Genomic DNA, 21,260 nt, shown 5'->3' with positions numbered 1-21,260 from the left:
GCTTTTCCTAGTGTAGAGTATATGTACTTGTGGAATTTAATGTAATTAGCATGTATTCACAGAGCAAAATCACCCATGGTATTAAAATGTTATGAGCCGCACCATGAGAATACCAAAATAGTGGTTTTGCGACCAGCATCCGCGCAGTCTGGTCAGGATCCATGCTGTTCGCTAACGGTTTCTCTAATTGCAATAGGGTTTGAAAGCGAACAGCATGGATCCTGACCAGACTGCGCGGATGCGCAGGCTGGTCTGGATCCATGCTGGTCGCAAATGCACTATGTTGGTTTTCTCATGGTGTGGCTCATATTATGTTCGAGATTGTTTAACAGGTCTGAAAAGTTGCAAATTGGTAGTATTTCACTTGTATTATCGTTTCCTAGTTTCTTTTACACTTTAAATTAAAGTACAAGTTCTTAATAACTGAAACTGAAGTTTTGTAGGTTGTAGCATCCTCTATGACAAGCGTATTTAGAAAAGCGAATTAAGCGTTTTTATTACCGTGATATTCCTTCTCAAGTCAGTCTTTACCTATTGTAAAAAATGCATTTTAACCAATGTGGAAAATGGCAGGCACTTGAAAATGCAGATTTCTGAATGATCATTTAGAATTCTAGATGTCATATGTCAGGCATACGCCTGCACAATTAAATAAATATTACTTTTTTTTCAAAATTAAAGGCATGTGCACAAAAATGGCAAATTTTGCCGACATTTTAGGTAGAAGTATAATGTGTTTTTAGAGAAGTAATAACAAATGGAAATAGAAAAATAGCGCTCAGCTGATTTACACGGATAGTTCAGCTTTATTATGTCGCTTTAGTCTTTTATTTAAAGTGAGAGTTCAGTACTTTATGGTTTTAACTTAAAGTCACATTGTAATAAAATTTGTTTTATAGCGACTTCGAAATTTCTCAGAAAGAATATCACGTAGGCCTACTCCATGCACCTGATTTATATATTTTAAAATGGCATGGCCCTAAAATGTTTGTAAAATCTTTGTCAAATTTTAAAATGATTCATATCTGGTCTAAAACTAAGTAAATGAATGAATTCTTCGAAAAAGCTGGTTAATACTCCAGAAGTCATGTTTGCCTTGATAAAGTCTAAGTCAAGCTTGAAACTTGTTTACATGGGTTAAACAATTCGGTCACAAAGCCAAATCACATTTTCTATCTGATCTACATGAAACATGGCCAGAATGTGTGTTTCTATAAAACCGAGGTAAAGTTTGAAACTTGGTCTTCTGAGGTCTAAAGCTAAGTAACTAGTTCAAATCATTGAACTGAAATACTGTTGAAAAACGGCGTTAAACCAAAAACAAACAAACAAATCAGAGAAAACCCCTATATTAATGCTCTCTGACAAAAGTTTTAGCATAATCTTCATGGAACTAGATTACAATGTTGGTATTTGTAAAATCTAGTTCCTAAATGTATCTCTCTAGGTAAAAATCTTAGTCATCTGGTCAAATAATGAAAAAACCTTGTGAACTCTGCAAGGGTCAGAATGTTTGTCTTGATAATATCTAGGCCAACTATTGTCACTAAGTTAAATCGTAGAAAAGCCTCGTTTGTATTCCTTTATATATTCTTGGTTAAGTTGGAAACTCGGATATCTGAGGTTCAAAAATAAAATCAAAGAAAAATGTTATGAGAACCGTATAGACTATATCTTGTTACAAATGAATCTGATTTATAATATGAAATCTGTTCAGAATATGTATTGATAAGTTCTATGTCATTGAAACTGGTTCATATAGAATCAAATGCTTAGTTACTGGATCAAATGATAGAAGAACTTTGTTGGCATTGTAGAAGGCACGGTTTCTATCTGATCTACATTATACTTTGTCAGAATATTTATCTTGTTGAAAGCTAGAAACTTTTTGAGCTATGTCATCTTGGCATAAAATGTAGGTCACTAGATCAAATTACAGAAAAACATCATTTTACATTTTAAGAGTCCACATTTTGTGCCTGCTTTACACATAAGCTGGTCACAATGTTTGTATTAATACAATCCTTGTCATGATGGAATATTTTGATCTATGTATATTTTGCATATAGACTCAAAAACAAGGTAACAGGGTCAGATCAAGGAAATAAACTTGTTTCACTTAAGAGGTTAAATTTTCAAACTGATCTACTTTACACTTTTGAGAATGCTTGTGATGATGAAATATAGTTCAAATTAAAAAATGGGACGTAAGAAAACAAGGTCACCGGATCTAATCATAGAAAAGCCTTGTTCAGAGGCCACATTTTCTGCCTGGCATACATGAAGCGTAAATATTTGTCTTGATGAAATTTATGTAGTATACGTTTCGACCTCGTGCTGATGAGATTTACAAATCTTTGGATTTAGGACGGTTACGTAGGCATGATATGGAATATGCAAAAAGGCATTTTTATCTATTCCTCTAAACAACATGACATTCAGGAGACAATCCATGTGTCTTTCTCTACAGCACCTGATCTCGTTTATGATGGGTAGGACACGCATTTTCAAGGGATAAAACAGAACAAAAACACTTTTAATTAGTTTGTAATGGATGCATAATAAAATGAATAAGTTAAACAATCAGTAAATGCCCTGAAATATAGAGCACAATTTAAGGCAATACTGTTTGAAGATATCACATGTCCGCGAGCCGGTAGTTAATCTGGTGTAAATGTTGATGCAGACTGCTTCAGTAGTAAGTATTGAACCGACATGACAGTCATTCAAAATCATCAAGAAAAGAACACCTTTAACTTGACTTTCCACTAAAGCTTTTCATGCAACGTTTCATATCTAAAAGTTGCAAACAGTTATTAAGTTTCGAAACATCACTCATGTGTTTTAACTGAAAGCCTTAAGGACTAGTTTTGGAAAAAAGTGAAAAGTTTGAAATCGATTGTATCGCCCATTTGTAATGTTTCCATCTGAAGGTTACGATACACAAATATACAGTACATTTTAAACAGTTTAACCATCCTAGAAATGAAGATTTAGTCTTACCGATACCTTGAAATTCATTGTACCTAACATGATATGTAACTCTATGATATCAATAAACAGCCAGCTTCAGTACCCTGTTACCTGCACGCTATATCATAAGTAATTGTGTGAAAAGAAGCACTTTGTGATGGCATTTTCTTGTATTTTAAAACAATGCGTCATAAACATCTCTTTAAAAGATATTGACACTCATTCCAAGGTTTAAACACTAGATATGAAATATTTCACATCGTAGTTAAATGAGATTAGTCCCATAGAACGTTAATGCTGCAAATGAATTCATGAATATATCAGTGCTTTATTAATAAATCTAATAAACCCTCTTGTGTGCAGCCCGTATCCTATCTTTGTGAATCTGTCTATATCCAGCTAAGCTGCCGTACCCCATTGTTAAACGAGCGTCTTGTCTAAGTTCCGGTAAACTGTGCTCAGATTCCGGACTTTTACTGTCTCCAACTTTTCTCAAGTCTTCTAGACTTCTGTGTGTACTCTGATTCGATGATTTATGTTCATCTGTTTTGTGTTGTCTCGATACTTTCACCGGGCTTGACTTGCTTAAAGGTATTCTCTTTTTCTGTAAACTGGATTGTGCAAGATGCACTCTCTTTTTTCTATGATCCCTCTCCTTTTCCTTTTGAACATAGATTGCGTGGTTTATCGCATTCGAATGTCCGTGATCATTTACCCATGCCTCCACCACCGGTTTCTCCTCAGCACCGCGTTCAGATGCTCGATAAGTAGACGAATAACTTGACATTTCTATCTGATTCCGGAGTCTCTTATTTTCTTCAAGTAATCGTTTATTGCTTGCTTCAATATCGTCCATTTTATCTTTTTTCACTTCCCATTCTCGTTTTTCTTTTTCCATTTCACGCTTCTCGCGGTCGAGCTCACTCATTCTCTTCGAGTGATTCTCCATTTTCATATTCATTTCAAATACTTGATGTTCTAAATTTGATACTTCGAAACTCTTGTCTTCCAACTGCAGTGATAATTGTTTTTCTCTTAATTTAGACTCGTCGAGTTTTTCACTAAAGTGTTGTAAATCCGTTTCAAGTCGTTTTGTAGTAGCTTGGTATGATTCGACTTTCTCCATTTCGGAAGCAAGTAGTTCTTTCTCTTCTTTGGCTGTTTTTCGATCATTCTCCCTTTCTTGTCTCATTGTGTCTAGTTGATTAATAAGCTTGCTAATTTGGCTTTCCTTGTCATTAACTATCTTCTGCAATTCTTTATTAAACTGCTCCAGCTGGTCTTTTGTTTCTTTGAGTTCCTTTGATGCACTCCCAGATTCATTTTTAAGGTTTGCGTATGTTTCCTTACTTTCTTTAAGTTCTTGTTTAAGTCTTTCAATTTCTTCTTTGAGCCTAGCTATTTCTTTCTTTTGGGAATCCACTAACCGTTTCATTGGATCAAAATCTGACTTCATTTTCTTATGTTCAGATTCAACTTGATCAAGTTTGATTTTCAGTTCATCAGCATATCTACTTTTTGTGTCTAATGACGCTTTAACATCTTTAAGCTTTTCATTAAGTATACGTTTTTCCTTATTATTCGATAATTCGGACTCTTTCTTCTCCTTATTCAGCTTCAAAATTTCATTTTTCAGATCTTTAATTTCATCATCAAACTTATTTTCATCTTTCATCGCACTAAGAAGCTCACCAAGCTCCGTCTTTTTCTGATCTAATGTTTCAGAGAGCATTTTATTTTCATATTCCAGAGTATCAACTTTTTTCTCTAAACCTTGATTTTTATTTTTCAGTTCGTTCAACCTCTTACTCATCTGCTTTTGTTCATTGCTTAAATCTTGAATTTTATCAAGTTTTTCCGATTCCACGTCCGTAACACTTGTTTCTAGAGATTTCTTCTCTGCTTCTAGCGCATGTAACTTCTTCGTATTTTCATAATTTTCTGATTTTAGCTTTATGTTTTCTTCATTTATAGTCTGATTTTCACTTTGCAATTTCACAATTTGCTCCTTGAGCTCCCTTAATTCATCTGTATTTTCGTTTGATCGGGTAGACTTTTCTAACTGTTTAATTTTGTTTTTTAGTTCACTTTTGTCCTTTTCTAACTCTGAGATCTTATCAACTGCATTTAAATCTCCTTTACCTCGTAATTCATCCTCTAGTGAGTCAACGCGACTTCGTAAGTATCTATTTTCTGTTGTTAATTCGTCTATTGCTTTAAGAAAACCATTTGCTTCCTCTTCGAGCTGTTTTATGCGTTTTCTATATGTATACTCGGCATTGAGCAGAGTATTGCGTTCAGCATACACTTGTGCATACGATTCCTTTCTATCAACATCCATACCTGGTCTCTCCGGCGCCGGTCTCTGTTCTAGCTTTATGGGTTCGACTGATTCATTTGATGGACTAAGGCGACCTGGTCTTGACACTTTATTGCCTCTTTGTGATCGTGAATCTAACTTAGTAGGAGACGGGGATAAAACATATGTTTCGTTTTTACTTTGAACACTCGCGTTCAGAACCCTTTCAGTTCGATTTCTTTCTTTATCCACAGTTTGTTCATTTGAATCTGTGGAAAGCTTTTCAGAATTTCTACCAGTCTGATTCTGTTCTGTATTCTGATCTTTTTGCACTTCACTTTGATTGCCGTTAATATGCGAGTTATTTAAATGCGGAGTAACTGTTCTTACTGTATTATTTGATGTAGGTACATCAACAGCTGTGTTGTTTTGGTTATGTTGTGCATCCTCATTTCTCTCGTGTTTAATGTCGTTTTGTTTTGTATTCGGGTCAACAGACGTTGGTTGCTTTCCGTTTTGAAGTTTTGTTCTTGGACTGACCTTACTACTTTTCTTCTCAATTTTACCACTGTCAATCAATTTTGTCTCAACAGGAGCGTTGTTAGACGGTAGTGTACTTTTAGACGTGCTTTTTGTGTCGTTCGTTTCTTTGACAGCACTTAAATCATTTTGCTTATTTGTTGTTTTATCAGTAGTGCTATTATTTTCTTTTGGACGGTACACGACCTTACTTTTACTTGCGTTGTCTTGCTTTCTAGGAGACTGTTTTTGATTTTGATCATTAACATTTAATGTCTTATTTTGAGGCGATTTGTTTAACACTGTAGTCGTGGTCTGGTGTTTGGTTTTTGAATTTTCTTCAACGTTCGTCGATCTTGATTCCTTTGAAGGACTGGCGTTCCTGCCTTTTGCAGGACTTACACTCCTTTTGCGATTTAAATCCTTTAGGACAGTAGCTTTTGAAGGTTGTTTTTCTGGGCTTCTTGAACGACTCTCAATAATTTTAGATTTACTTTCGGTTACGGATTCCTTAACATTTTTATTTGCCTGTTGTGTCAATTTATTGTTACTGTTATTTGTTTTCTGACTAGCTTCGGAATTCAAATTCCCTGTCGCAGTTTTTGTTTCATTTACTTTGTTTTGAGTGTTAGATTTACCAGTTACATTTGTTTTTATACCGACACTAGGTTTTTGCTCGGAATGCGCAACAACACTTCTATCAGTCTTTATTATCCCGTTAGTTTTACGCGAATTCTTACTTAATTCATCTGTAGACTTAGGCGAAGCGTCTTTCGAATTTCGCACTTCCTTTGATTCTTTATCAGCACCTGTAACTACTTTCTTATTGATATTTGATAAGATATTTGATTTCCTGTCTGTTTCACTAATTTTAACAGTTTGTACAGTCGTTTTTGTGTCCTTTTCGGTCGTTCCTGTCTTTGAATTATTCAGTGAATTCTTTTCTTTATGTTCAGTTGGTGAATTGTTTGATATTTTCGTCTGCTTGTTCCTGTTCTCTTTCAATGCAGATTTTCTTTTCTCCAGTTCTTGAGCTTCTATGACAGGTAACTTAAGATTACCTTGGGCAAGATTTGCACGATGTGGATCAGTGTCAAATGTCGCCTGTCTGTCCACAGGCTTCCTTGTTGCTTTCTCCATAACTGGTTTCTAATAAGTAATATGGCGTCCTAGGCAGCGCCATATTTGACGATCTGTGAGGTATGACGAATCTGAGTTTATGCCTGTTTTATCTTCGCGAATCTGAAAAAAAAACACTTTAAAGAAGTATACTTATTGTTTTTGTATAAAAGAAACTTCAGGTGGCTTATAAAGCTATATTATATTCTACTCGATAGAATCCTTAAAGGTTTTGATGTTAAGAAAGTATCCAAACCTTCAGAGGTGTGAAAGATGTTTGAAAATGTAGAGTTACCTACGTTTTCTAAAAATAATGAAAAGATACAACCCCTTGAAGACTTAATCGAATAAAATTTTATCAAGCGTTACACGCCGATTTCTCTTGATGTTTCATCGTTTAAATTTTACAATACTAATATGTTATTTTACTGTAGATTTATACGAAAGCGATAAAGTTAATGCTGAAGTGAACAAAATATGTCTGTTCAAAATCAGTAGGTAGGGTACAGGTATGAGTATTCTTATACGATATCGGAAAAGTCAATGTTACATAGATCAGAATATGTTATACTTCATACACAAAATACGTAAGAGATTACATTGACATGTAAAACGCTATCCATCCATTCACTAATTAATACAGGTACTGCTACAGAACTGGAAAAAGCTAGGGTATTAGACTGTTTTAATTAACTAGGGAAGGTAATGTAGCGCATTCTAAAAACAAATCAAACGATTCATTTTTTTTTTTTGCCTAAGGAAATGTTGAAACTGAAAACTTGGCATAAGATCTGTAAAACAAGCCTCGGCATCAAACTGATTTATATATTTAGCTCATTTGCTTCTACTTATGTGGTTGTAGAGTAATTTTGTAAACGCCATAGACCTGGTTCCGATGTTCTCGCCGCTTATAGAGCCGAGATGGAAACGTCCCTGTTTAATATGGATTAGCAGAGAAACTCATATATTAACATCATCCATTTTGCATGAGCTATAGTTAGAAAATGTTGAAATGTTACACCGTCTTTATAATGAGTTTTCCAGACTTTTTCTAACAGGACGATCATTATGAAGCAGCAGTCACTGTACAAATCCCGATTTTCGCACTGCGAAACGACTGGGTCCAATCAACTCTAACAATTACTCTATTATAGCAAATTTGCATCTAAATGTCATTCGTTTAAACGAACTGGAATTTATTCGTTCGACTACGAGAAAATAATAAAGTAAACAGCATTATATTGATCTTCAACTCCTTTGTGAATTTTGAAACAATGTCTGCAATTATTATAGTTGTCCTTTCTTGAGTTCATAGGGATGTAACTTCCGATTAAGAATCGGTGCACTAAAATCATATCGAGCTTAAGTTTGACCATATCTATTTCGGTATTACCGTATCAAAATGAGCATAGTACGTGTAATTAATCTTGTTTGTTAATACAAATGTACGTGGATTAAATACTGTGGTCATGGGATTATGATACAATTGAGATATAAATAAAAATATAGATAAATTAAGTCAGTTTTCATTGGTCTTAGCTTTAAAGGAAAGCAATGCATATCTTTATCATCAAATTTCGGTTGGCTCATAGTTCCCATTGAAACTTCAATAGGTTCTGAGACGGGGTTTCATCGCAAGTCAACTGCACTTTAACATAAACAACCATTAACATGCGTATTGTTATCAAACATGTAGCAAAACATACTTCTTGCTAACCAGTCTTAACTTAAACAGTTTTAAAAGCTGACTATTATAAAGATTTAAGCTTTAAACATTATGTTAGAAAAGGAGTTGAATGTATGCCATAATTTGGACTGCAAGTTAACGAGAGAATTTTACGAACGAAAAATCTGTAATTACACTTCGGTCAAATAATAGAATTAAAATAACTTTTCCGAATACATTCTTTGTCACAAGGAGCGTCAATTCTATTGATTTCTCTACTACATTGACTTACCGTTGTGACATATTATAAAAACTTTTGACGGTTATAAAAAAGCAGTAAAAATGCACGTAGCAACAGAGAAACAATGATAAAATCATAATACGTTTTCGTATTTTCAAACTTGACTGATATGAGCCGCGCCATGAGAAAACCAACATGGTGGCTTTGCGACCAGCATGGATCCAGACCAGCGTGCGTATCCGCGCAGTCTGGTAAGGATCCATGCTGTTCGCTAACAGTTTCTATAATTGCTATAGGCTTTGAAAGCGAACAGCATGGATCCTGACCAGACTGCGCGGATGCACAGGCTGGTCTGGATCCATGCTAGTCGCAAAGCCACTTCGTTGGTTTTCTCATGGCGCGGCTCATATGTGTTTAAGGTGTACATATCAATAATTATGTATAAATTAATACTGACTAATATTTAAATACAGGCATTTTCAGATTCCAGGCATTTCGTCAACTCTTTCTTTCATTTTAAAGTAACGAAGCCCTAGTTCTAAAATGCGGAACAAAATAAAGCAAAATATAAAATCTGACAATGACGAGAGCATTTCAGCAGAAAACAATTTCAGCAGACGACAAAATAAAACGTATTTATTTCAGTCTATCTTATTGTCAAATCTTCATAGTGACTTAAGAATTTCTCTCTCATTTGTTAATCCATATCAAAGGTAAACATGGAAGCTATAATCTTAAATTTATCAATAAGGCTAAATCCATTTTATTACTATTTTAAATTTTTTAAAAAGTTTTAATGAGAAAAAAAGAGTATTTTGTCAAACAGAAGTAGGGATAAGTGACTATTTCAAGTGTTAACAAACATTTAAAACACAACACTGCCGATGAACTAAATTGAACCCATTTTATAAACACACCGTTCGAAACCGATACCATACCTTAAAAACTTTATTCCAATTTTAGCATGTAATATCCAAGTCTTTCAGTTGTCAACAACATCTGACACAATTCTATTAAAGCAAATTAAACTTGTCTCAGTGCCAGTTTACAGATAAAAGTGTATTTTGTATTTGATGTCTTTAAGACAGGATCAAACCATGTCTTTAAAGAAATTCGCTATTATCCCCGTATGAAATATTGTCAATCATTTATTTAATCCACATCGGATATGTACCGACTAGTTTGATTTTAAGTTGTACAATACAGCATTTACTTTGTTCAACAAATCATTCAATATATTGGATATTGCCGATCGTCAAAGAGAAGGTCTTACGTGAGTGTATATCAACAAGTTTTATAAGGTGGCTTTATAATTGACATATTCTAGAGAAAGAAACCCGGGACAATTAAGTCAAGAGATGAATTAATAATATGTATCAAGATATGTCCTTATATAAATAAATAATAAAAAAACGTACAAGAAAAAAGCAAAAACAAAAAAACAACAACATGAAGCTTTTCTTTACTCGATTTAAACATAGTCTGCTACTATTTTGCTTGTTTGCAATCTATGCTTAAATTTTTATTATCTCATTTGATTAATTCTAATAACGTGTATTCAAATGTATTAAAGAGGCATGTCTCGATGTATATGTTAGTTTTCAATTTTGAAAATTCCTCACTTTTAAGTAATTGCGAACAAAAAAAAGTAAACTAACAGTGCATGGTGTCTTACACATACACAAATATTAAACTTTAGTCTGTAAAGTAATTATATATGTAGAAACGCTCCGTTGCAGAGTTTGAGCAAACTATGTTTTGTTCTGTAAAATTAGCTGTACTTTATATCATTATAATAAAATATCAAAATGACTCCTCCTGAATCAGTGTTGTTATATTTTCTGGTCCTTTGAAATCATGGAGTCCATTCAATTTCTAGGTAACATACTTCCGCTTAAGCCGGTTCTACGGGGCGTGACAGATGTTGCACTTCCATTACCTCTCATGAACAGACTCTGCTATTATAGAATTTATTATTGAAGGATAAACAATACACTGGTTTAATAAGATTCATCCAGTTCGGTGTTAAATACCTACTCGAGATTTTCTTTCACTATTTTGTGATTCAACTTGGGACGATAGTTGGTGGCTCGAGCTCCAAACCCTTAGTTTCTAAATGTGGTGTCTTGCCAATTCTGTTTGATGCTAGATCACGAAAACAATAAAAAAATATCCAAGAATTGACACCGGCTTGTTGTGGTTTAGGCGTAGTCCAACTCGTGGCTTAATCATCATTTTCACTACGGAACGCCAGGTAGAGGTGGTGGTGGATAAATTAGACTATGATAGAGGTAAGATTATGGTAACTTTTTAAACATGCGTTATAGTTGAGTAAAATCCTAATAATATAGCATTATAGCGTGCAAAAATGTCACCAGGTCTTACGTTGATGTGGCTAACAAAGTAGTCAACACCTTCCAAAGAAAGAGTATGTATCTCATGATATAATTCTATAAACATAGTTGCAATAAGAACTCCTTAATAAAAAGTCAAGGAACATTTGGAAAAGCGATTTGAAAGAGATCAATACAAAATTCTTCAACACATATTGCATGTCGGCATAAAACTGAAAACCTCCATTCGCAAGAAACATTGGAATACACTTTAAGGTGATTCAATGAAGACCAACAGAAAAGTCATCTTAGATATTATCTCTTAAACAAGTAGCTTTTCTGGAAACACAATGTATATAAGTGCTACAGTAAACATTTTATGAAAAAGAAGGAATATAAAGTATTTGTCCATCATTATTGATTTTACATCTTTACCATGATATAGTTTAAGTATAAGACTTCAAAATATGAATTAATATAAATTGCATATGTAATTAAATCATGTTACACGTGATACGCCTCCATCAAGATAAGTTTGCCATTATTTTGCTTGGCTGCATTCTATGATTTCAAAGAATATTTTTATAGATTTTATTAGAAACTGCTTAAGCAAATATCAATTATTTAGAATGGTTTTCGTTATACAGTTAGGTCTGACTTTGAGTCGGCGGCATTTATGTGAGGACCCTCAGAAATAAACAACTGATAATATTATACCAGTGTTAGGTTTCTAATGATTCCGATGTCTTCAAGATAAACTGGACCGTTCACAATGAGAAGGAAAAAAAACACGATTCGTATGAATCATATAAGAAATTTAATAATTTCATCACTGTTTCATTTTTGCCAGAGCTATAACTTAGGAAATGTTGATTTACTCTGTTTTTTTACAGACGTTTATAAAGGCAAAAGGCCAATGGGTAGCAGTCATCAATATCATACTCAGTTGGAGTATGGTTACTTAGAGACTATGTGCTTCGTTATTGGTCGGCAATTAAAACCAATTGTCATTGGAAGCGATATACCCCATCAAATAGCTTGATTTCATTCTTCTCACTAACGAGAAAAAACAGAACACTTTGTTTAAATTTAAAAGAGTTTCTTAATTTTCACACAATCTTTTTCAATGATTCAATTTGTCTCTTCTCATTTCATAGGGTCAAAATATTCTTGTATAACTAAAATTGGATTCAAATTTGGCCTTATCTATTTTGGTTACGTCGAATCAAAATAACGTGCTTTCTCTATTGTTTGTTAATACAAATGAACATAGATTTATAATACTTTTGTGACAGGATTATGATACCATTATGATTGCCATATTTAGAGCTAAAATGAAAATAAAGAAAAGTTTCTTTCTCTGGGCTTATTTTTTTATACTTTCTGTGTCAATAAACCAGTTGTTATTGGCTTCTCAGCCTTGACTGATTTGCCTTGGTATAAAACCACAAAAAACAACACGTTACTAATAAGGTTGTAGTTAATATAGAAAGAATAAGCATTATTTCATTAACTCTGACAGCAACATACACCCTCCTCTCTCACCTAACTCACTTGCAACTGAACAATTAAATTATTTCTAATGTTAACGTTAACATGTTTATAAAATATATAGCAAAACATTATACTAAGAAGACAAAGTTTTAAAGACGATTATGGTATGTAGCATACACTAACTTTGTGCAAGCAAATGAGTCGTCTACATGCAGTAATAGTATTTTTTACAAAACTGGTGTGATACTAAGACGTAAAATCTGCATTTTTTGTCGAATAATCGAATTGAAATAAAGATTTATATACAAGCTTTGACACAAAGGACGCGACTCCTATTGTTTTCTCTATTCTTACATACTTATCTTTGCGACATATTACAAAAAAACACTGAATGTGAATTCTGCGGGTCTAAAACACTCGTAGCAGCAAAACTGATGACAAAATAATACTAATGTTTAGTATGTTTAGTATTTTTAAACGAGAATATTGATTTATCTTGCCTCATACAAGTTTCTTGCATTTCTATTGGTCAATAGACGTCACGTGGAGACAGGATATATTCCATATCCTGCTAGTACATTTCAGATATAAATTTTGATTTTAAAAAAAAATGGCTGCCGCTTTGTTAATTTACAAAATATTAGATTATAGCATGTAAGTAAAGGGTAGTCGGCAAGATAAAATCGTTACACCGCTTGTTGGTGACAGGATACGGGATATACGCTGTCTCGAAAATCCATATCAGGCGAGAGCTTCGCTGATATGGATTTCCTCGACAGCGTATATCCCGTATCCTGTCACCAACCAGCAGTGTAACTAATAATACATGTATACATTGATACCGGATATGTATATTTATACCCAGAATTCCGTTTTCTAACAGAATACGAAAAAACCTACTTCGTGACGGGAAGACAAATGTCGTTCAGCAGACGACAAAATATTCTATACTGTACGTATTCATTTCAGCCTAGGATCACGATCAATCCTATCAACTACAATCAAGTACGTCTGATTGTCAAATCTTCATAGTAACTTAAGAATTTCTCTCTTGTTTGCTAATCCATATCAAGGATATACATAATAGATATATCTAAAATTTATCAATATTACAAAAACCATTTTTTTAAGAAATGAATTATCATTTTCGGAGTTCATGTGAAAAGAACGACCGAATATGATCAGCAAATCTATGAATTGCGCAAATGAAATTAAAAATTTTCAATGAGAAGAATGTAAATATCATGGTTTAAAACAATTTTTAAGTTCAGTGTTGAAAAACGGAAACAGAAGAAGTGATTAGTGACTTTTTCAAGTATAAACAAACATCTAAAAACACCCCGATTGTCAGTGAATTGAGCTGAACCCTTTTTATAAACAGACCGTATGAAATCGATATCTTACCTTCTACTTATTAACATAAAACAAAATCCAATTTTAACAAGTATTGTCCAAGTCCTTCAGTTGTCAACAATATTTGACACAATTCTCTTTAAGCAAATTAAACTTGTTTAAATGCCAAAATACACTGTTAGTATTTACTGTTAAGATAGATAGAATCGACGTTTTCTTTAAAGAAATTCGCTATTATCCCCGAATGAAATGTTGTCAAACATTTATTTAATCCACGTCGTATATATACCGACTAGCTTGATCTTAAGTTGTACAATACAACATTTACTTTGTTGAAAAAATCATTCAATTTTTTGGATATTGGCGATCAGCAAATACAAGCCCTGTGTTTCATAGTGAAATAAAACTCCTAATGGTTTTGGATGATTGTATATCGATAGGTTTTATGGAAACAAGGCGTATAGATGGCTTTATTATTGACAAATTAATCGACAACCATACCAGGAACATTCAAGCGAAGAACTGTTTAAATTACGTGTATCAAGATATAAGAATTCAGTGAATATCATTGTAATTTTCGTCTGCGCAACGATTACTCCTCCTGAAATATGTTTAATAAATAATCAAGGCCTTCGAGTGGTTTATCGTCTAATTTACCACGGTCCAGAGTTCAGATATGTAGGAATTGAACCACAAGGGCGTTAGTCCGAGTGGTTAAATACTGAAGCATCTGAACAATGAACCGTGGTAAATTAGACGATAAATCACAATAAGGCCTTGATTGTTTACATTCTGACATGCTCAATAAATATTATGTTGGACTTCATTTACCCGAGGAGTAATGTATCGGACGTCATGCGGCAATTCGACGTCATAATTGACGTCATAATGCTCTCTTACCGGTCCGCGGGTCAAGCGTTGTTTATCGCAGAATATACAGAGCTTGATTTCCTTCTTTGTTTAACTGGAAATCAAATCGAGTCATGCAAGAATATTCGTTTTAAGCTGTGTAGTTTACAAAAGACGTTATCTAAGCTGGGGTATCGGGGTTTAGAACTCAAGACCTTTTGTTTATGACTGATGATTTTGTCCCCACTAAGTCACAGATCATTTCCATTTGTGCTATCGGTTAATACAACTAGCAGTTTGGTATCAGTGGCAAGTATTATAAAGACGATAAAGCTCAACCTTCTTTTTCACCCCGCCCCTTACCCTGATATGCGACGACTTTTTTATGTAATTGATGCTAAGGAATGCCTACCATGTTACAGAATACTACGATAGAGCATTAATGCCAATTGTATGTTATTTATCAGCTCGAAATTTCGAGATTTCGAGATACGCAAATTATGAGTTACGAGTTATGAGTATGTGTCTTGTGATTTTAGGATACACCTCAGTCATACCCCTTATATAGGCAGGGGACTGATCGTGTAGGGCCTACATCCTTGAAGGCGTGGGTCAGAACCTTGAACTGTATCCTGTATTTCACCGGCAATCAGTGGATCTCCTTCAGAACCGATCCTAGTGATAACGCGAGCTGCCGTGCTCTGGACATGTTCATGTTGCAACTTGTCTAGTGTGTTGTTTGGAATACCACTGAACAAGACATTACAGTAGTCTAGCTGCGAGGTTACTAGGCTATTGACAAGGGTCGATGTTGCACCACTGGTGAGATACGGTCTGATGTGACCTATTCTGCGTAGTTGTGCATATCCAGTTCGCCAAACAACTAACTTGCGGTTCCATATCCATACTGTTGTCAAATACTGTAACAAGATATTCTTAACAAATTTTGTTGATTTATTACAGAGGCACCGACCATCACGAAGACGACCTCAATGTCTGCTTTGATGTGAATAACCTCTGTTTTATCAGCATTGAGAATGCATCCATGAGACAACTATCAATTCGGCGCAAAGCCTCACTTCTAGCGGCTTAAATGAAAGGTATAACTCAAGAGTCATCGGCGTAGAAATGATGAAGCAGTCCATGACGTCTGCATATGGCACAGACAGGTTTAGTGTACATGGTATAGTTCTTTGGACCAAGTACTGATCCCTGGGTCACACTGTGCGTCATCAACATAGGCATCGACAACTCACTATCAACGCACACAGTTTGATAACGGTCACTTAGATATGATGACACGCATGCATGTGCTTTGTCTGTAACTCCAAAATAATGTTTGGGGCGATGTGACAATGTTTGGTGGTCAATCGTGTCGAAGGCTGCAGACAGATCGAGTAGGACGAGAACTGTTACAGAATTTTGGTCTAGAGATCTGCGGATGTCATTCTGTACTTTTATCAAAGCCGACTCAGTTGAAACTTACTGTACGCAGACTGCAGTCCCTCATGCAGCTTATTACCACTCAAGTGCCGCTCATCTAATACCTTTTCTAAGTTGTTTTAAATAAATGGTAGATTAGACACAGGCATGTAGTTTTTGATAACATTTGGTTTCTTAAGCAGAGGTCTTATCCTCGCAGTATTAAACTCTTTTGGTACATAACCTTACCCCACTGATGTATTTATAATGTTTGTTATCAATGGCAAGAGCTCATCAAGACATTTCTTCAAAAGCCATGTTAGTAAAAGGTCAAGTTCACAGGATTTGTTTGAAGATTTTTGTACGATTTGTTTTACCTCTTCTGTCATTGCAGGAGCCAAATCAACAAGACAGTTTGCTACTTCCTGATGTTCTGTATAATTCAAGTCTGCTGAATCACAATCAGTTTGGCTATGCGAAATAATGTCATTCCTAATGTTTTCAATTTTATCGATGAAAAAGTCACGAAACTTCAGCGCAAGTTCCTCTGACGATGAGTTGGAGGTACTGGCAGCGTATTGACTGTCTCCTAGCAGATTGTTGGTTGTCTTGGCCTCTGTGGTCAGTGCCACATAATAGAAGTAGTCGGTTCGGGCCTGAATCAGGAGTTTATTTACGGTCGCACATTAGTCTCTAAAAGGTTGATGTCCTATTGTTAGTTTAGAATTACGCGTTACGTTTTAAGAGTTTTGGTCATGAAGTTCGTCTGTAAACAAAGAACAGCTAGGTCGAACAACGATAGTTTTTGTACGTAGGGGAGGATGTTTATCTATCGGTAAACATAATACATTTGAGTATGCATTTCACTAGTTGATCCACGTCTGTGCCTTTTGAAAATACACTTAGTGCAGGAGATGTTGAGATGTCTTGTTTGAAAGAACTTACGTCAAAAGAGCGTAATTTCCGAAAAGAAACCGCCTTCCAAAATGTAGGTATATATTTAAGAAATGAAATGATTTTTTTCCGGTGTTCATGCGAAATGAACGACAGAATAGGATCGGCAAATTAAAATGTTTTGCTGTATACATAAATGTATAAAAATAGTCCGATAAACTTTTAATCTCTCTCTTAAATCCCATTTTAATCCGGTCATGTTAATGTGGTAATACGCCCTGGTCGAAACAATGCATTTGCATGTACATACATATCCAAATTTAAAGTGAAGACATCAAGAGTCGTTAGTTTTCAATTTTACCAAAATAGAACTTTTGACAAATCTTTATAACATCATTTGAATAAATATATATATTACCTGACTCCTTGATATAATTATCATATAGATGAGAAGTTATAGTTTGTACCATTAGCAAGTATTTAGTTCATTATAGGGAGAAAAAAACTCTAAAATTTATTTCTGATGCCATGTAACACTTATTGCATGGCTTGTCGACCAATAGTCAAATCTATCAGCCCTCGGGCTAATAGTTTTGATTATTGACCAGCAATTCAGTTAATAAATGTAAAATATGCTCTTGTAGAAACATGACCGCTATAATAATCAACACTTACCATACTTGCTTTGAGTAATCCAAAAATCAAAACTTAAAAGAACTATAAAAAAATTTTTTAAGTCACCATTGATTAGGATATAACAACATAAGCTGAAATAATTCAATTTAAAACGGAAGAGAAAATTTCAACCGCACTCAGTCACGTAAATCCACTTGAACCGCTGATAAAAGTCGATGTAACAATGTATACATATATCTATTTATTCATAAAACAAACAAAATTCCACAGCATACAAGCGCAATCGATAGTTACAATGTAACAACCTCCCAAAGTCCTAATAAAACAATGCCGTTAAATAAATACATGATTTTTCCAGTCATTACAAATTTTCATTGATTTTTTATTAGCCAAGTGTTTTGCGGCCACAAAAAGTTCAATCGGGGATTAGGGTCGCCGAGTGACAGTCATTGTACGTAAAACAATGGCATTAATAGTGAACGCGTTCAATATAAATCGAACGATCTTTATCAACGTGAAAAAAACAATTACCGGTTATTGCAATTGTTTCGTTTATGCAACGATTTTTGCGTTTTATCAGCCATTTATTTTTGTTTTATGTCATGTTGAGTGGTGAAATGGCAAAAAATGAGTTTATAAATTTGTTACCGGAATGTGCAAATTGCTGTGAAGTGCAAAATATATCGCTTTCATCGATTTAAAGAGATCTAAAATATCTAACTTTATTGTCTCAACTGATAGCTTTGTATTTTATTGACAAGTTTGAACTCATAGCACGTGCGTTCCGTGAGCACTCAAACTCCTTATTTAGGTTTGTTCGCACTTTCCTTGACAGTGGGTTTAGTGTTAAATATAGTTATAGAAGAAGTAAATCGGCACACGGCCATTAACTCTAGAACTTGTCCCGAGCGTTCAGCATCTGAGACAGGTTAGCCTTTATACCAAACACAGTCATTGCTTAACGAATTCAATCAAAATAATAAAATCATTTGTTAGTGGATAATATAGCTAGAATGAGACGATAACTTAACTTTACTAATAGCATTCATCACTTTCTATGGAACAACCAATTACAGCGGCTTAAGAATGGGAAATTAAGGTTCGAACTCGTAACCCTTACCCCAGCTACAAGTAACACGACTGATACCTTATTCGCTTCACCACCTTTCCCCAGCTACGAGAAACACGACTGATACCTTATTCGCTTCACCACCCTTACCCCAGCTACAAGTAACACGACTGATACCTTATTCGCTTCACCACCCTTACCCCAGCTACAAGTAACACGACTGATACCTTATTCGCTTCACCACCTTGCCCCAGCTACAAGTAACACGACTGATACCTTATTCGCTTCACCACCTTTCCCCAGCTACAAGTAACACGACTGATACCTTATTCGCTTCACCACCTTTCCCCAGCTACAAGTAACACGACTGATACCTTAACCACCCTTACCCCAGCTACAAGTAACACGACTGATACCTTATTCGCTTCACCACCCTTACCCCAGCTACAAGTAACACACGACTGATACCTTATTCGCTTCACCACCTTTCCCCAGCTACAAGTAACACGACTGATACCTTATTCGCTTCACCACCGTTCCCCAGCTACAAGTAACACGACTGATACCTTATTCGCTTCACCACCTTTTCCCCAGCTACCTTACCCCAGCTACGAGTAACACGACTGATACCTTATTCGCTTCACCACCTTGCCCCAGCTACGAGTAACACGACTGATACCTTATTCGCTTCACCACCTTGCCCCAGCTACGAGTAACACGACTGATACCTTATTCGCTTCACCACCTTTCCCCAGCTACGAGTAACACGACTGATACCTTATTCGCTTCACCACCTTTCCCCAGCTACGAGTAACACGACTGATACCTTATTCGCTCCACCACCTTTCCCAGCTACGAGTAACACGACTGATACCTTATCCGCTCCACCACCTTTCCCAGCTACGAGTAACACGACTGATACCTTATTCGCTCCACCACCTTTCCCCAGCTACGAGTAACACGACTGATACCTTATCCGCTCCACCACCTTTCCCCAGCTACGAGTAACACGACTGATACCTTATTCGCTCCACCACCTTTCCCCAGCTACGAGTAACACGACTGATACCTTATCCGCTCCACCACCTTTCCCCAGCTACGAGTAACACGACTGATACCTTATCCGCTCCACCACCTTTCCCCAGCTACGAGTAACAATACTGATACCTTATTCGCTTCACCACCTTTCCCCAGCTACAATAACACGACTGATACCTTATTCGCTTCACCAGCGATGCCAAATTTTCAAAAGGACGCTTCTTAATTTTTCATTTTTGTTTCATGTTTGACATTTGTTCCGAATTTCGCAATTAAATGTACTAAAATCTAAAATAGAATGCACAAACTAAGTAAATGAAGCCTACAGGTCTACCACAGAAGTTTTATAAAAGAATAAGTTCGTTATAATCACCCTGGTAAGGTGAATGATTAGACTATGATACGTTTGAAAGTAATTACATTCTGCAACGAATCTGATATAAAAATCGGCGACATGATAATCTGACGGATTATTTTGTTTCACACGTTTCTGAAAAAATAATCCTTTATTATATATTATTACAACTTGACTATATTTAATCATGTAAATCACTTACCTTTTCCATCGTTAATGATCTATCCATTCATTTGGGAACCTTTTGATATCGTATGTTATTTTCCATTCATTATACGAAAAATCCACTTGATTTTAACCATATAAGAACGTTGAGGAATTTGTTAAATTTTATGTGCTCTCACAATGTATACAATTTTGATTAAGGAATCAGTATCGGAGTATACAATACATCTTAATAGAAAGATTTATGTAAAATCTCTCGGCAAATATATATTTGATACTAATGTATGGAATTTTTTTGATAAAGTACAAGGGAATAGATATATTGATTTCTATAGGCCATGCGCGCCGCCACGTTCAAATTACGATTAACAATTGTTCAAATTCTACACACACGGCTTAATCCAATGTTCGTAAATTGGACCGTATAAAAACTTAACTTTTTAAGGTTCAAATGAAGATCAAAAAAGTACTAAATAGCGATCAATATATGATCACCGCAATGGAACTTATATTATGATCTGTACTTAAGACGTTTTACCGTAATTAATGATATAAATGTGTCGGGGCATGGACGAACATAAGCTGCCGACCTAGAAATCTTTTACCTTAAGTTTCCCATCATAAAATTCTATGGAGTAAGAAAGCTGTAATAAAGATGTAAGAACTATAAAAAAGTTTTTTTTATTTTATTTTAAGTCAGGGTCTGCCCATCCAATTCCTAACATTTAAGCTGAATGTAGCCATAATCCGCATCTGTTAGAGTGACTTTAACCCAACAAATCAACATCAACAAACTATTAAAACGATGGTCGCTAATGGTTTTGTCAAAATGATA

At 35.0% G+C, this 21,260-nt stretch overlaps 1 protein-coding gene across 4 annotated transcripts; it reads right to left on the bottom strand.

The window, feature by feature from the left end:
• Positions 1-2,533: 2,533 nt before the first annotated feature.
• On the bottom strand, positions 2,534-20,711 carry LOC123563850 (structural maintenance of chromosomes protein 1A-like). 4 transcript variants are annotated; one of them, XM_045356921.2, is made up of 2 exons: positions 20,463-20,711; positions 2,534-7,033 (listed from the first exon to the last, which is right to left on the bottom strand). In XM_045356921.2, exon 2 carries the CDS (start codon positions 6,929-6,931, stop codon positions 3,314-3,316), a length of 3,618 nt encoding a protein of 1,205 aa, XP_045212856.2. In that variant the 5' UTR covers positions 6,932-7,033; positions 20,463-20,711; the 3' UTR covers positions 2,534-3,313. The 4 variants fall into 4 exon arrangements, with proteins under 4 accessions (XP_045212856.2, XP_045212858.2, XP_045212855.2 ...); XM_045356923.2 differs by lacking the exon at positions 20,463-20,711 and adding an exon at positions 17,838-18,068; XM_045356920.2 differs by lacking the exon at positions 20,463-20,711 and adding an exon at positions 14,049-14,394.
• Positions 20,712-21,260: the final 549 nt, after the last annotated feature.

Source organism: Mercenaria mercenaria, chromosome 2, assembly GCF_021730395.1.
Source record: "Mercenaria mercenaria strain notata chromosome 2, MADL_Memer_1, whole genome shotgun sequence".
NCBI classification, from domain to species: Eukaryota; Metazoa; Mollusca; class Bivalvia; order Venerida; family Veneridae; genus Mercenaria; species Mercenaria mercenaria.
This window is presented reverse-complemented; position numbering and strand designations above follow the sequence as displayed.

Bases quoted from the DNA above. Each gene is read 5' to 3' on its own strand.
- LOC123563850 (XM_045356921.2), bottom strand. From the start codon at position 6,931: ATGGAGAAAGCAACAAGGAAGCCTGTGGACAGACAGGCGACATTTGAC.